General features: G+C 36.6%; 1 protein-coding gene across 10 annotated transcripts in view; it reads right to left on the bottom strand.

Annotated features, from left to right (window-relative positions):
• The window catches only part of Dmd (dystrophin), a 2,365,055-nt gene that overhangs the window by 64,751 nt on the left and 2,283,585 nt on the right, over positions 1-16,719 (bottom strand). For 6 of the 10 annotated variants that reach the window (XM_060376795.1, XM_060376794.1, XM_060376796.1 and 3 more), the window contains 5 exons: positions 10,806-10,972; positions 8,078-8,189; positions 5,959-6,095; positions 5,233-5,271; positions 721-786 (listed from right to left, as the gene is read on the bottom strand). In XM_060376795.1, the coding sequence (XP_060232778.1) occupies positions 721-786; positions 5,233-5,271; positions 5,959-6,095; positions 8,078-8,189; positions 10,806-10,972 (521 nt within the window). Of the gene's footprint in view, positions 1-720; positions 787-5,232; positions 5,272-5,954; positions 6,096-8,077; positions 8,190-10,805; positions 10,973-16,719 lie in introns of those variants that run through there. The other 4 variants (XM_060376792.1, XM_060376799.1, XM_060376797.1 and 1 more) reach the window with 3 other exon arrangements.

Consider the following 16,719-nt stretch of genomic DNA (forward strand, 5'->3'; position numbering starts at 1 on the left):
CCCTTACACTAGTCCTTGTCTTTTAAGACAATCAATGTCTTCCACTGATGATAGACGTACAGAGCTAGTTAATGCTTGCCACAACTGATGAGCATGTCCAGTACTCGGGATGTTGATAAAGGATGAACTCACAGTAAGCATATTACGTGTTTTGCCACCACTTAATAATAAAGTCTTTGACAACCAGAAAAAGTTGACCAGAGTTATTTAACAAGCAAAAGATATGAATAGTAGTTCAGTGTTTAGGTATAAAAGTTATCTCAAATATAAAGAAGGTGGTACAGAAAGGTCCAAGCATTAAGAAAGTTATCTTCTTGAAGTACATCATCTAAATGAAACACAAATGAAAGGCCAGTGCTTTCACATTGTTTAGGTAACACATTATTTCTCCACAGATTAATATCTAATCTAGTAGTATTCTAATGAGGGTAGAACACTTTTAAGCTAAATTAGAAAATGTGTTCAGAATATAAAATGTAACAAAGCTACTGGAAATGTTAAAAGCCCAGGATTAAATAAAAATGTTCTGGACCCATGCTGTTTTTGGTGTTCCGAACCTACATGCAGGAGAATGGCATGCACGTTAAGGGGCAAGTTGATTAGTAGAAGTCAGAAAAGACTGACGAAGAAAGAAAATATTTGTTTAAAATTATTATAGGTTAGCTTTCCTTGGTTAGTTATTTCAATCAATATTTGCCTGGCATTCAACTAGTCTCATACCTGCTAGCATAATGTTCAATGCGTGAATGAGTATCATCGTGTGAAAGCTGGGGGGACGAGGCAGGCCTATAAGGCAGAAAATGTGATTAGTCATAGATACCACCCATTAATGGAGAAAAAGAACCCACCACACACTTTTATCGTATACACGGCCTAGAAAAACTTTGTTCCAAGTCTATGGATAATGTACATGTAGGTGCTCCTGTATATAAGACAGCATCAAGTATTTTAAATCAAGGTTTGAGAGATGATTTATGTGTTTCTTAAAAGCCATAAAGATAAAAGAAAAACTTCTCTAGAATGTTTCAATTACACAAAAGTTATGGGGATAAAGTCTATGTACCATTATACTTTCTTAGCTTATAAATTTTCATATGTTAGAGTTCTGAGATTGTCTTAGTAGTATGTGGTTTAAAAGTGCAAATAATTATATACATTTACGACATTGATTAGTATCTTTTGATTGAACAGAAACTATGTTTCCTTAGTATATTTACAGTCAACAATTTTAGTTCCAGTGTAGCTACTTCATTCTAGTACTTCTTAAAATTCCATGTATTAAAATGCTGACAGAAGAAATTTATCTACTAATTTAATAGCATTATTGTGCTCGTATTTTCTAAAAATAATAGAATGACTCAACATCATATAAACATTTTTTAAAAGAATAACTGTATCTGCAAAAATTCTTGATAATGCTAGAGTATCTCTAAATATAGATGGGAAAACCAGAGGAAAGAATGAGCATGAATGCTCTAGAGGAGAAATAAAAACACATTTTCTTCACTGGACAGTCTAGAATTTTGGCAGGGTTAACCTTTTTCTTACTTCATATCCGATTTATTGGTTATTTTGGAAATATTTATATCTTTTTGATTAACCTTACCAAAAATTGTTCCAAAACTAGCTTGGACTTGTGCTTTTTGTTTTATTGGAATATAATAAAAGGTCTCTTCCACCCCTATCCTGACACAGAAAGGACTTAGGTAAAGAAATGCATGAACTCAAAATTCAGCAGTACCATACTCAGTGAGGCCTCTTCTTTAGCCTAATACCCAAACAGCATTCAAGGACTCTCTCAGCCATGAAGAGGAAAATGTTTGATTTTCATCATATATATATATAGATAGATAGATAGATAGATAGATAGATAGATAGATAGATAGATAGATATAGATATATAGATAGATAGATATAGATAGATAGATAGATAGATAGATAGATAGATAGATAGATAGATATACCTACTGCTAGACTTGATTGAAAAATGTACTTGAAATTTCTACTTTTTTTAACAAAGAAACATTGTGGTAAGAAAATCACAAAAGACTAAAACAAACAACAAGGTCACTGGTAGCCTTCTTTGAGAGATAAAGGTATTACCATATTGTATAGGTCAAGTGTAAAATATGAAACCAATATTGCCTAGGTCAAGTGTAAAATATGTTAACATCTTCATGTGAAAAAAGGAGACTATTCAATTTAATAGGCGGGACCAAAGATTCCCATGTGAATCTTCAGTACATGTTTGGAGAGTTGATCTGCTCATAAAAAAAAAAAAAAAAAAAAAAAAAAAAACTTTTATAATCATCTATTACTAGAAAGTTGCGAAGGTTTGTTTTGAAATCTTCACTTCAAATAAAGACAATTTAATACTTATATTGTTTGGCTTCTAAGTATCTTCTGAAATAGAGCAGTCTTTCAATTATATAGTTCTATAAGTTAAAGTTGACCATCAAGGAAAATATATTAGTAGTATTTTCTATTAGAATGGTTGTGACAGTGGCAGTGTACATAAAAAAAAAAAAAAGCAAGCATAAGACCTTAGAGGGAAAGTATACCTGAAGGAGTAGGCATGTAAATTGAAAGTACTTTAGTACAATCTTACACAAAAGGCTGATTCAAAAGCTATAATTCTTAAGCTCAAGGATAATTTCATATTATTTTTCTATTAATGTACATAGTGCCTAGTGCAGCATGCACAAGTACAAGAACTTGTAATAATTAGAATTCTGAAAAAGTACAAGAAGCACTTGGTAAGCCAGAAAATAAGCCAAAAGAATGCTGGTCAGAGAAAAATTTCAAAAGCATGAAGTAGTAAATATTACACCAAAAATAAGACTTAAGTATAAAGCCTCCAAAAACACTTCCAAACAAAGATAATATGTCTCCTACTTTCTGCTTTGTAAATACAGAACAATATACCAAATAGGAATGTTGCCAATAATCCCTAAGAATCCATTTGGCCAATGCCATCTTACGCACCACCATTTTGTTTCTTGTGGAAATTCCATGGGTAAGTTCTCATTCACTTACATTAGAAAGTAGAGGAGCTCCAAGAACATTGCTAACCTGTCTTGCTTATGGGTAAACAAAACAAAAGGCCCATTCTAGATTCAATTTAAAGTAATATGACAGATACACGGAAACAAGGATTTTCTCTAAGAAAAAAAATCTGTATCTTTGGAAGCTTTCCAAGTCTGTTTCCCACATTAAACAGATTAAATAATGCCATTATCATAGGATTTGCTACTATCAAATAATTTTTTTACAAAATAAAACATGATAGTATCTAATTCTTCTACTTGAATAGAAGAGCTTTATAATACATTTTTCTATTACAGTAGAAAATTACGAGTAAAAACTAATAAAATTACAGTAACAAAGTACAGACTAGCCTGCTGGGTTTGCTTTCTCTCTCTAAATTAGAACTTCCAACTCTTTCAGAGTAATTTAGCCAACTTTTCATAAAAAGGCAACATAAGAGTATGTTTTAGTTGTTAGAAAAGATATTTTAATGGAGAATGTTATTGATTTCTTAAGCAGTTTAAAGTTTAAGAAAGACAAACACCCTCTACCTAAAAGAAGTAATTTTACCTGACTGTGATGATAAGTTCTCACTAACTTATATTGTGCCTTCACCTTTCTTTCCTTTCAAGGAACTGGTCCCTGTAATTTTTGGTCAAATTTTTTTTTCTTCTGAATCCTCATCCTTCAGATGTCTTTCCTGCTTAAACTTCCCCTAACAGACAGTAATCTATCTACATTGCCATCTCAGGGCTTCAGTAGATCAAATTTCAAAACTTCTTATTTCTGAACGCTTCTAACTTCTAGAAACAGACTACCCAGGTTGGGAGGAGATAGTTACCATCATTGAAGGAAATAACTGTATATAGTAACTTCTCAAGTTGTTTAAGCAATCGAAATAAAGAGAAGAGGCAATGCGTTCTTTGTGAATATAATATCTCAAAATTAATTGGAACAATAATGTGGGGATAGAAAGGAAAAAAGTCTTCTACTTCCTTTGGTTAATAAAAGTCTAAAATGCATCTCAATTAAAACTGTATATATTTTTAACTAATAAAAATTAATCTCAATTAATACATCTACATTTTTTCATTTAAGTTATATGTTGAGATAATTTAATAAATTAAATTTTTATATAAGCCACTCTTTCAAGTTAGGTAATTACCTCTTGATATACGACAGAGCTATCAAACTTTAAGCAATTTGGTAAAGTACACTATAAAACACCAAAACATTTACAAAAATACTATATAACTTTTATATAGGCATATATTTTTGCTAATGTATACATCAAAGATCTCTGAAAGATCATATTGATTTTATTGTTGAAATCGGTCTCACTATAGTACTCAAGATGGTCTCAAACTCCTGGGCTCACTAAAGCAATAAATGTTCTTGCTTCAGCCTCTTAAATAGCTAGGTCTAGTTGTACTTACTACAATACCTAGCTCCAAAATAGTTTTCTAACAGTATAAACTGAAACAAATAATTTTTGTATTATTATTTAATATTACTAGTATTAATAAACACCAGAAATAACATCAGACCATAGTACACTCCCTCTTTGCTTAAAGGCATAACTGTTTATGAACTGAATATTTTAGAGAGGATATAAAAACGAGGTCAGGCCCAAAGTCAGAGGTACACATTAGTGAAAATTTGTCAAGTAGCATAGCTTAACCTATTTAAAAAAAATCCACACACTACACTGAAACTAGTCTACCCAACTCAGTGTCATACTCTAAAATAGACTCTTGATTTTTAGCGGTCCATCTATAACTGCTTCTAAGGAACACACCATTCACCCTTCTGAAGGTCTTTGTGTATTACATCTAAAGAAATATGGCTTTGAAATGGTATTATCCAAACAAAAGGCTCTTTATTGCTTATATTAGAAAGAATATCTAAAATATAATCATGTATTCCAGGAAGACAGCTAAAACTTGCAAAATTCTTTTCATTTTTATTAGAACTCAAGCCAGGATTTCTTCTGGAGAGAACTTTAGCAAAGCTACCTGAAGCCCTACCCAGAGTGTTTTTATCAGTGATAGATGGTACTCTCAAAGTTTTAATGAGAGAAGGGGGGAAAAAGGCAGGAAATTTAAATGTCTTTAAGCAAAACCAAGCAAAGTAAACACACAAATGGATAAATAAATCAAGCAAGCGAATGTTAGTGGTAGCAGTACCCTTAGCAAAAGTACTCACGCAGATTCTACTGGCCAGAAGTTGATCAGAGTAACGGGACTGCAAAACAAAACATGAAGTGTTGAAAAGAGACAGAAGCAAACTGAGCAGCAACAGAAATCATTGAAATGTGAAAACAAATAAATAAAATCCAACTAAATTAGATATGAATCATGAAAAGCAACAGCCAAACAAAAGTGAAAAGTGAATGAAAAGCAAAACAAATAACTATGTGATTGCCATTAACATACAGGAAAATATAAGGAGTAAGTTTAAGGTAAGTAAAGACATCATCTGGTTGACCAGTAGGCTCATTTCTACTTACTGTGAAGGCATTTCCTGTGACTGGATATGTCTCTCAAGTGGAAAAAAGTGACGAGATATGACCACACAATTAGATAGAAAAAGACACATGTCCACTGATTTATGGTGGAAGAAATTCAAACTGAAATTTTGTCATCACTCATCTGTAAACAGTTCCATTTTTCTTAAAAGTCTTAAAAGGCAATGTGTCATCATAGTATTCTTTTTCCTTCCTGTAATATCAAGTTTGACTTTTTGCAGAAGATAATTGTCAAGAGAAATTACAGTTGAACATGAGCTTATTTGTATTTTCTTCAAAGTAAAACCAAAGAGGGAGAGAAACTTAAGAGACTATTTGCATTTGGGAGTGAAGAAAGGCATTTGGCTGGGAAGAGTTCAACTATATAGCAAAGGAAAGTCTGCTTTGCTTCCGCCATTACTCACGTTTCCATGTTGTCCCCTTCTAACACAGTCTGCACCGGCAGGTAGCCCATTCGAGGATGCTTCGCGAAATACCTTTTGGTTCGAAATTTGTTTTTTAGTACCTTGGCAAAGTCACGAACATCTTCTCCAGATGTAGTCTAAAATAAAAACCATAATGGCACCAGCTTTAGGAAAGTGCTGTTTCAAAACAAATGGCCACCAGATCTTCATTTTCACGGTATGTGGATCATAACCAAGGAGAATATGGGAAATATGAGCGAAGGCGGTGAAATCAAACTGTACTAAGTTAAGTGAGTTACTGGTATCTCTAAAGCACGTATCAGCAGTAAAAGAGGGGCATTACAGGCTGAGGAGACAGCTCAGTTGGCAAAATGCTTGCCACATGAGTATGAATTTGGAGTCCCAACAGCCACATAAAAGCCAGGCATAGGGGTACCTAGCCTAGGAAAGACAGAAACAGGTAGATCCTTTTATATCATGTACCAGCCTATGTAGTCAACCTGTGACTTCTGGATTCTGGAAGAGACTGCATCTCATAAAAATAGCGTAAAGATAAAGTCACCAGTCTTTAACCTCTGGCCTTCACACATACAGTACAAAGCACATATAAACACACAAAAATAAGTAAAAATCAATAAGGGCAGTAAAGGAAGTATTCAGGCCATCTGGCTACTTGATGAATGATGGTTTATAGAAGACTTAAGGCTACTTAGCTGGCATTAATATCAGAGTTCACAAACTGCATATCAGGCAATTCATAGCATTATGTACTCTCCAACCTTTGTAAGAGGAGGGATAGTGAGGAAAATATTTAAAAACTTAAGAGGATAACCAGGTGATGGATTAAAATGATGCTTGTAAGGAGAGCAAAGCCCCATAAATCTTTCTAAAATATAGATTTTGGTTTATAAAACCGAGGATAGGGCCTGAGTGTATACATGATGTATAAGCTCCCAGGAGCACTTACATAGAGTTTCTGTGTCTCAGTATAATCACCAAGCATCTCAAGAGGGCTTTTTCCAAAGCATAATAGCTACTGAATGTTTTATTTAGACATGTTAGAAGTTTCTCCACTTTTAGTTATGAACATATGGGCAAATATTTAACCTCAGGACAACAGTCCTCACCTGTCAGAGAGGGATACAAATAACAATACCTATTACACTATAAAGCACTTTAAAAGGTAAGTGCTTACTTATCATGTAAATTGAGAGACCAAAAGATTAAAAATCAGTTGCTATTATTTTAAAGTGTAAAGCACAGGCCTGAACTATGGCTAGCTGGGTGGAGAAATGTCCAGTCTTAATGCCCTGAGGGGAAGAACTAGCCTTACTGAAATCTTTTCCTGCCCACTAGAGATAAAGTTGCTAGGAAACTGGCCCATCCCCCTAGCGAGGGACACCAGATCATGTGGACTTTCCTATAGCAAATCAATTCAAAAGGCAACATTCCTATTGCATTTCGACCAATAGATGCTTGCCAGGCAGTAGTCCCGCCTGCTTTGGGCATGCTGGGAGGGACCAGAATCTTTAAATCACCCAACTAACTGGAGCACAGGGTTCTCGGCATTCAGGACTTCTGTGGTTGGGGGTGTGAGCCCAAGCTGCAGCTTGTAATAATTTGTAATAAAAAGATCCTCATGTGTTTTGCGATAGACTGGACTCCTGGTGGTGGTCTTTTGAGGTATCGCGATTCAGGCACAACAAATTAGTCATTAAGTATGGCCATATACAACATATTTTTCATGTGTCAGTTAATATGCCAGTAAGCTAAAAAGTGAACAAAAGTGAAAGAAGGTTGTATGTTATGCATTTCGAGGAATACACATACTACTCTCCTACAAACTCATCATGCCCCATGCCGCGAGTCTTCTCTATATAATTGCTAAGGTTATATATAAGATGTTTTTCTTACAACCATGCTAAATTTGAAAAATGTATACATTCATTCAGAGATACTGAGTACCAGTTACCTCTGATGTGTATCAGGACCTGCCTGGGTATAGGCATAAGGTGATAAGATGGTAGAACCTTAAAAAAAAAAACAGTAAACATTGCAATATCCAAATCTACAAGTCAACTCACGTAAATGAACTCATGTCCAGAGGACATTAACTTACCGGAGTGCAGTACTCTACCATGGGGTAGTGCATTTTGTGTCCTTTTGCAACCCGGCCAGAAAAAAAGCAGCTTTGGCAAATGTCATAATTAAAGTGCTTTAGACTTCTGTACCTGATAAAGAACAGAAATAAACACTTATGTACTTCTACAAACAACACTCTAAGAAACCCTCTACCACACTGTTGATTGTAGAAAGAGAAAGCAGTATTAATTTGTTGCCATACATTAAGTGATTAACTTCTCTAGTGCCTCTCCCTGAGAGGCATTTTGGTAGAAAGATTATCCCATAGATATATGAAAGAAAGAATTGAAAAAAATCAACTCTTATTTAAACTATACTGGAACTCTTTAAAATTAAATAGAATAGTATGAGCAAATCCCTGGTCTTTTAAAGACCAAATACTCAAATTTAAAAGAGTGTGCGAAGTGATAGACTGACATACTGCATGCTGCCTATTGATCACAAGGACAGAGTTTTCTGAAAAAAAAAAAATATTCCCAAAAAAACTACAAAAATAAAGCTACTCATAAGAAATTTAAATGAGAATTCCAATTAAAAAGTATTCTATCTGAGGAGGACAGGAACTCAACAAGGATAGCAACAGAACCAAAATATCTGGGCACAGGGGTTTTTCTGAGACTGTTTCTCCAACCAAGGACCATTAGGGATATAAGTTAGAACCCCTGCTCAGGTGTAGCCCATGGCAGCACAGTATCCAAGTGCATTTCCCTAGTAAGGGGAACAGGGACTGTCTCTGACATGAACTCAGTGGCTAGCTCTTTGTCTGCCTCCTCCTGATGAGGAAGCAGCTTTGCCAGGCCACAGAGGAGAGCAATGCAGCCAGTTCTGAGGAGATCAGATAAGCTAGGGTCAGATGGAAGGAGAGGAGGACCTCCTCTATCCGTGGATGTGAAGAGGGGCATAGGAGGAGATGAGGGAAAGAAGGTGGGATTGGGAGGGGAGGGGCCTTTAGCTGGAATACAAAGTGAATAAATTGTAATTAATATAAAAAATAAAAATTTAATAAAAATATATTCTACCTTTAAATATATACTCTATAATTGATTGGCATGATTCACCTTCATGTCAATTGGCCAGTCTCTTCTCTTTCTTCTGAAATTCCTCACCATATTATCCAAAAATGATACCACCACCACCATGGAATGAAATGGAAGAATTTCTAATTTATAAATACTGGCTGATGCATTTTCCTGCAGTCTCAAAATACTATATACTTTTTTCACTCCTGATTTTAGCCTTCTCAGATAAGAGCCTCAGTCATTTCATCAATTCAGATAAACATATTCCTGATGTGACATATGTAAAAAGCGAGTTACCTTATATATATATAAACCATCATATATATATATATGTATATATATGTATATATATGTTGAGATATATATATATATATATATATATATATATATATATATATCAACCATCATGTGAGAGGGGATAACAAAGAAAGAGAAGTGCTGATTCTTGAAATAATCTAATTTGATAAAGGCAAAAGAATTGAAGGTTAAAAGGGTGGACTCTTTTAGGTCCTCCAAAGCATGGCACTTTTTTCTTTTATAAAATTTCCCTCTGTTGTATACAAATCCCACTGGCTCAGGAAGCTGGCTCAGGAAGATAAGAACTAAATGCAGTCACCTGAAGTTCCCCACCCCCAGTGTTGCAGTCCCTATAGCATCCTGCCCAAAAGCAGGAAGGAAAGAAGGTACACAAGGAAAAAAAAATCGATGGTTAAAAAAAAAAAAAACCAACAACACTGAAATAAAGAAATAGGAAATAAAGTTTAAGTACAACTACAAATTTACTTTATCTGGCAAATGAGTTCTGAAGGGGCATAAGCTCATAGCTAGTATATAATCCTGTTGTTTATATATGCTTTGGAAAAGCTCATAGCTATCCAGATATTAAAATGTATAATAATTTCAAAGGTAGGACTTTGAATTATTATCAGGTTAGTTCATTTAAAAATCTCCTACTTCTCCGAAGAAATCAAATGTTTTCACGTCATTTTAAGACTACCAATATGATAGTATGCTATTTTCTATTTCTCTCACCTTTACATTTATATGAAATGCTTTCTGTTTTTAGCTGCTTTGTGAATCTCATTTGTTCGCATATCTTTTATTTCCTTAGAATTTCAACAGAATACTGTAGAAAGAAGAGAATCAGATTCAAAGAAACTGAAAAAAGTTCTAGGATGCTTGGAACAGTTCTTGTTACTTAAGGAGAAAAAGAAGTGCTGCTAAGTGAGAAAGAGACTGAGCTACCAGGATGAATCTTCCCAGAATAGAATCAACTATTCATTTTATAACTGATTCTTGGAGAATTTCTGTAAACAGGAAAAGCCATGAAAAAGAAAACAAGGGTAAAATGGTTTTAATTCCAGGAAGGAAGAGGTACTCTTCATCCAGATGCCCTTGAGAAACAAAAATCTCTTTGGAGATAGGTACTCACTCAGTCCTGCCCAACCAAAAATGTGGTTGTAAAAACCTATAGAGCGAAGGTGGAAAGAGACATCTGCCTAATAAGTCAGGCCCACTGAAAGAACCCTGTGATATGGGGAATGACAGCAGTGGTCGACGCTTTAGCTCCATCACTTTCTCTTGTACTTTAGAAAGGAACAAACTAACAGCAACTGGCATGGGAGGCAAAAAAAAGGAGTCATGACAAAGTGAAGGACAACAAGGTTATTCTGTTAATTCTAATACCTGAATCCAATGATTGGACACTCCTTGCAGATGTTACACTTGGCCTGGTGCTTGGCAGTCTCTGCAGCAGCCACTCTGTGCAAGACGGGTAGCCACACCATAGACTGAGGTTCCAGGCGCATCCAGTCAAGGAAGAGGGCTGCTTCAATCTCAGGTTTATTATTGGCCTGGAGAAACAGAAGGGAGAAGGAAGTCGGGCAATAAAATGCAAAATGAGATGGTGAGAGAATAAGAAGATATTAATATGTTCAGGTAATAAAAAAAAAAAAGAATAGCAAGATTCACAGTTTTCCAGCAAGGCCCACACCCCACTTCCCTCCAACGTCCCCTTATCATCTATCATAACAAACTAACTACCCCTCTAGTGAACTCTAGTGAAATAAAACCCAGAAACAGCTTTGAAGGTAAAGCGAAAGTACACAGCTAAATGAGACTTGATTTACCAATAATTTTTGAACAGATATGTAAAAGGTAGCTGGGAGTTAAGTGCCAAGTGTTTACTGATTAAAATTGAATGGAAGAGGGTAAACACCTCAAGAACTACTGAACCTTTTTCCCCTCTGCAGGAATTCCTTTGCTTTTATTCCCAGTGAAGGGCTTTAAATTTTCACTTAGTTCCAATATCTCATATTTATTTACAGTTAGATCATGATAGCAGAGAAGTAGGTTTTCAGTGGCTTTATCATTATCTGATGGCAAAGCTTATACCAGTTTCCAGCCATCCTGGACTCTGGATTCTTTAATGGTACTCTATTGCTTCGCTATTTTTCTTTTAAAGTCCTAATTTCATATATATGATTCTATTCAGAGAGTATAACCATCTTAGAATACTCGAAACACTGAGTGGCTGATGATATTGTAGTCATGCATTTTAATCATACCTTGTGTTTTTAACCCTACATGATTGTAATTTTCTATGTCATTAGATAGATTGACATGGATACTGGCTCTGTTTCTCTTTATTGCTTCCTTAATCTCAGTCATACAACTGAAGTCAGTTCTGTCTGACTGTATCTTTTACAACTTTATTTTAGAAAATGTCTGCTGGTAATGGATTTCCCAGATTCTGTCTCAAAACGTCTCCTTTTTACGCCATACTATTGATAGCAGTATTTAGTAGATATAAAATTTCATATGGAAGGTTAGAGAGGATGTTTGTTCTCATTTTGTTTTAGCATTAAGAAATGTTATTACACTTTTGTCTCAGTTTCTGTTTTGCTACTATTGAGAAGAATGCCATTCCTATGAAGGTCATTGCCATTTTCCAGTCTTGAGTTGGCTCTGGGGCTTTATTTATAGAGCTTAAGATTTAGTGGGTTCCTGAAAATGTGGCTTAGAGTCTTTAATCAGCTCTAGAATCTTCTCAGTAGTGAATTTAACAAATAACACCTGTTCTCCATTCCTTTTCTGTTTTGCTTACAGTTATATTATGACCTACGTGTTAGATGTCCACATTCTCCATTGGGCTGATCAGTCTTTCCTGGACGTTTGCCTTTTATAATCCTTTATTTGTGAACATTCATGCCTAATAATTTCTTTTGCTTGATTATCTGGGTGAATACTTATCTGAAATTTCCTCAGCTGCATCTAGTTTGCTGTAAAGTTTTAAAGCTTTTAAAATATATTTATTAATTTTATGTGTATGTCTGAGTGCCAAGTGTATGTATATGCACACCATGCATATCAAATCCTCTCAGATTGTGTCCTGAAGCTAGATTTGCAGACAGTTGTTAGCCATAGTGGTGGTGTAACTGAACACTTACTTTGCACGAACAGCAAGTGTTCTTAACTGCTGAGCCAACACCAGCTCCTAAAGTTTTAAGATTTAAGTTTAAAATTTTGGAAATATTTTAATTTTTAACTATTGTGAATTTTTTTGCAGTACTGGAAATAGGACCTAACACCTTGAAAATGTTAGGTCAGTAACCTTTGCATTGCTTATCACATCTCTAAACATGTAGATACTTTTTGATCAGTTTTAAAGTTAATTACAAAATTTACATGTAGTTACCTAAAGATGTTTCCGTTGTTGTCTTTTACTTTTCTAACAGTACAAACATCACTAAAAAAAAAAACAACAACAACAAAAAAAACACCTGTTTGACTGAAGCAGCATGCATATAGGACCAGCATGGATCTGCACCAGGTCCTCTACATGTGGCTTCCTCTTTATTGTTTTTAAGCAATTCCTGAGTGTGTGGACAAGTGGTTCTCTGATTCTTATGTCTTCTCTTGGACTCTTTTTTTTCCTATTAGCTTGTCCAGTCCAACTCAATATGATAATTTTGTTTTATCTTATTATATTTTAAAAAATAATATGCCTAATTTTCACTTTGAGTTTTTTACGTACTTAGCTGTGTAAGGGTTTTTTTTTTTTCCTTTGTAAGACCCTATACATAATTTCTAGATATTCTTTGAACCATTCAATAAAAACACCTTTTCCACAGATAATTTCTTCATTTGTTTTTTCTAAAAACAGAAGCTTACTACTTTACTTACTCTAAGACAATTTAAACTGAATTTAAGACACGGTACTGTTAGTATAATACAACTAATAAGTGAAATGTCATCCCATTCTGCCCCTTTAGCACACCCTTTGCTGATAAGTAATCCAAGCACATCAGGACAGAATGGCAGCAAGATCTGAACTGAGGCCTCATTGAACTTATAACACTGACCACTCCAGCGGCACTGTAACCTTTACTTATTCCTAATGACAGATGTAACACCAAAATGAGCTACCTAACCTTAGATTTCTTTGTTACAAAATGGTATCAATTTAAACCACTGAAAAAAAAAAAAGATTAAAAAGAACCTGTCAATCCCTTTTCTCTATGTGAGAGTCATCACAGACAAACTGTGTAATTCTTTCTAAATGAATCATTGAATGTAAAGATGAAAGAGATCATGTAAGTCAATTCATTCTTTTTGGCTGGCACCATGGAGCTGTAACTCAGAGTCCAAACTCTTAACCAGTGCCAGTGTATTCATACAGTCACTGTCTAAGTACCACCCAGGTGAGAAAGCAAAAATTCTTAAATGTGACCTTGAATATCTATGCAATAGACTCTAGTCAAAAATGTTTCATCATGTTGAGCTGAAATCACAACAAGCAAGCATAGGGTGTGACAGTTATAAAATTCATAGCCCTAGAAAGCAAAGCCCAGCTTTACTACTCACTGCTCACTTGACCTTGGGAAATATCTATTATCTTTATGCCTTAATCTTACTCTGTTATGAAATGGAAAATTTCAACAGGGCTGTCGTAAGATTATGTGAGTGTGTTGGTGCATGCCTTTAATCCCAGCACTATGGAGGCAGAGGCAGGTGTAACTCTGTGAGTTTGAAGACAGCATGGTCTACAAAGAGAGTCCAGGACTGCCAAGGTTATACGGAGAAACCCCGTCTCAAAACAAACAAACAAACAAACAAAAAAACGAACAACAACAACGAAAGATTATGTGGGTTATCAAAATGAAAAGTTTCTGTGTCAGTGTTTGGCACATAGAAAGAACCATGTTGTTTACTGAGGTTATCATTCCCAGTGTCAACTATTAAACTGGAAGCCTAGACAGAACCCAAGTCTTCATACATGCTACCTTTACACAGCCTTTTCAAGGTTTATTAGAACTGTTGTGTTCAACCCTTCTTCATCCCCGTTTCTTTATTTCTTTTAAACGTGAGACATCTCAGTTTGCCAATGTCCTTCAAAAAACAGTTTTCCAAATATGTTCTACGGAGAATAATTAACTCCATTGCTCTGTATGGGGTAATGGATCACTTTTATTGGATCCAGAGTATAACTTCTGTTCAACTCAACTCTCTGGGTCAGTATTTCCCAGTACATTAAGCAAAATGCTTTATGAAAAGAAGGTCAAAATAATTAAGGATTAATCAATGTAATTGTACATTAGACCTGTCTCTTAAAATTCTGAAAACATTTTAACATATTAAAACTGAAGTTCACCAGTGGGGAAAAAAAAAAAAACATGTTAAACTTCATTTGACCTCAAATTTTCCACACTTACAGTTCAGTGATCCCAAGAATTTTATTCCCTTATGGATTACAATGTCACGAGCACCACAATACATTAACGCTCAGCTGAGCATTATGGTGAATGCTGTTCTCTTCTGTTACCCATAGTTCTTTCACTCTAATTGGGATTTCTTTCCTTTCACATATGTCAAGAAATTTTCTATTTGTCTGAGCCCATTGTAAACATCTCATTGGTTTAAAATCCTTAAAACAATAAATTAGTTATTGCTTCCAACTTAGGGCTTTTCATATTTCAAAATATGTGCTCTCTATTTTCATTTAAAAGTTACTGGTAAAGCTGAGCACAATGGTGATTACTTTTAGTTCCAGCACTCAGAAGGCAGAGGTAGGTACATCACAGTGAATTCATGACCAGCCTGGTGTACATAGTGAATTCTAAAACAACTAACTCTATGTAGAAAGGCCATGTCACAAAAGAGAGATAGATATAGATAGGTACAGATACAGACAGAGAGAGAGAAAGAGGGAGAGAGATTACTGCTGAAAGAACTGAACAGACCAAGAGTAAGCATTAAGACACACTAAGGGGCAGAGCCAAGATGCGATTACAACGCACAGTTTCTGAGCTGTGGAAGAGCTGAACGCCTGAGTCGGTAAGTGGAAGGACCTTGGAAGCCAGGAAAACAATGGCAAGGCTTTCTAAATGACAGGGAACGTAGCATGAAGTGAGAACTTTGGTCTCCAGTTGGGTAACCCAGGGACTTGTCTGGGGAAGGAGAGAAACGATCCTTTTATCTCCCAGCACTCCCCTTTCTCAGACCTCCCTCCTCCTCAGCACAATGGACTCACCAAGATTCTCAGCTCAGACCTAACTGCAGCTGCTGAGGCAGAGCTCCTAGCCCCTTAGGAGGAACTGCCAGCGGTAAGGTCTCGGAGTCCCAGACCCGCAGCACCACCCTCCCAGGGTCCCAGGCCTGCTAGCTGCCATACTGGCTCTGCAGGGTCATTCAGCCACTGACTGTAAGGACCACCCAATCCCTCAGTGACAGATAATACGCTTTATACCCACCAAAACCAGGCAGAAACGCCATACAAACTAGACACACCAGGCGCTGGGCCTCCCAGGCTTGGAGAGCACAGTGGAAGGCCCCCCGGACTTCCCAGAAGGCATCTGGACTGGCAACCCAGTCTCCAGCTACAGCGGGACTTCCTAACCTGGCAGCTGCAGCACCACTGAGCTGGCAGAGCACATCAGTCCTCCAGCATAAGACCAACAAGAGCCAAACCAGAGAGCAGAGAGCCCGGATACCCCTATCCCTGCCTATGCGATCGGCTTGGGAGTGAGAACGCACTTGAGTGTCTGCAGAGCCCCAGATCCAGGCTCCTTCTAAAACAGAAGCTAAGCATCGGACCCCTCCCACCCACATACCCACTATGGGAAACAGAGGGTCACTTGGGACATTGAGGCCCCTGCACTGTGGGTCCAGACCCACGGCACCATCATCCTAGGGCCCCAGGTCTGCTAGCCAACATACTGGCTCCACAGGTTCTCTCAGCCACTGACTGCACGGCCCGACCAAACTCTCAGTGACAGATAATACACTATATACCCACCAAAGCCGAGCACACCCGCCATACAAGCTAAGCACACCAGGCGCTTGGCCTCCCAGCCTTGGAGAGCACAGTGGAGGGCACCCAGGATTTCCCAGAAGGCATCTGGACTGGCAACCTAGTCTCAGCTGCAGCGGGACTTCCTAACCTGGTGGCTGCAGCAGCACTGAGTTGGCAGAGCATATCAGTCCTCCTGCTTAAGAACAAGCAGGGCCAAACCAGAGAGCAGAGAGCCAGGATACCCCGATCCCGGCCAAAATTATCTGCTTGAGAGTGAGTGCACCCTTGAGTATCTGCAGAGCCCCA

This window comes from Meriones unguiculatus, assembly GCF_030254825.1.
Source record: "Meriones unguiculatus strain TT.TT164.6M chromosome X unlocalized genomic scaffold, Bangor_MerUng_6.1 ChrX_unordered_Scaffold_31, whole genome shotgun sequence".
In the NCBI taxonomy this organism is placed as follows: Eukaryota; Metazoa; Chordata; class Mammalia; order Rodentia; family Muridae; genus Meriones; species Meriones unguiculatus.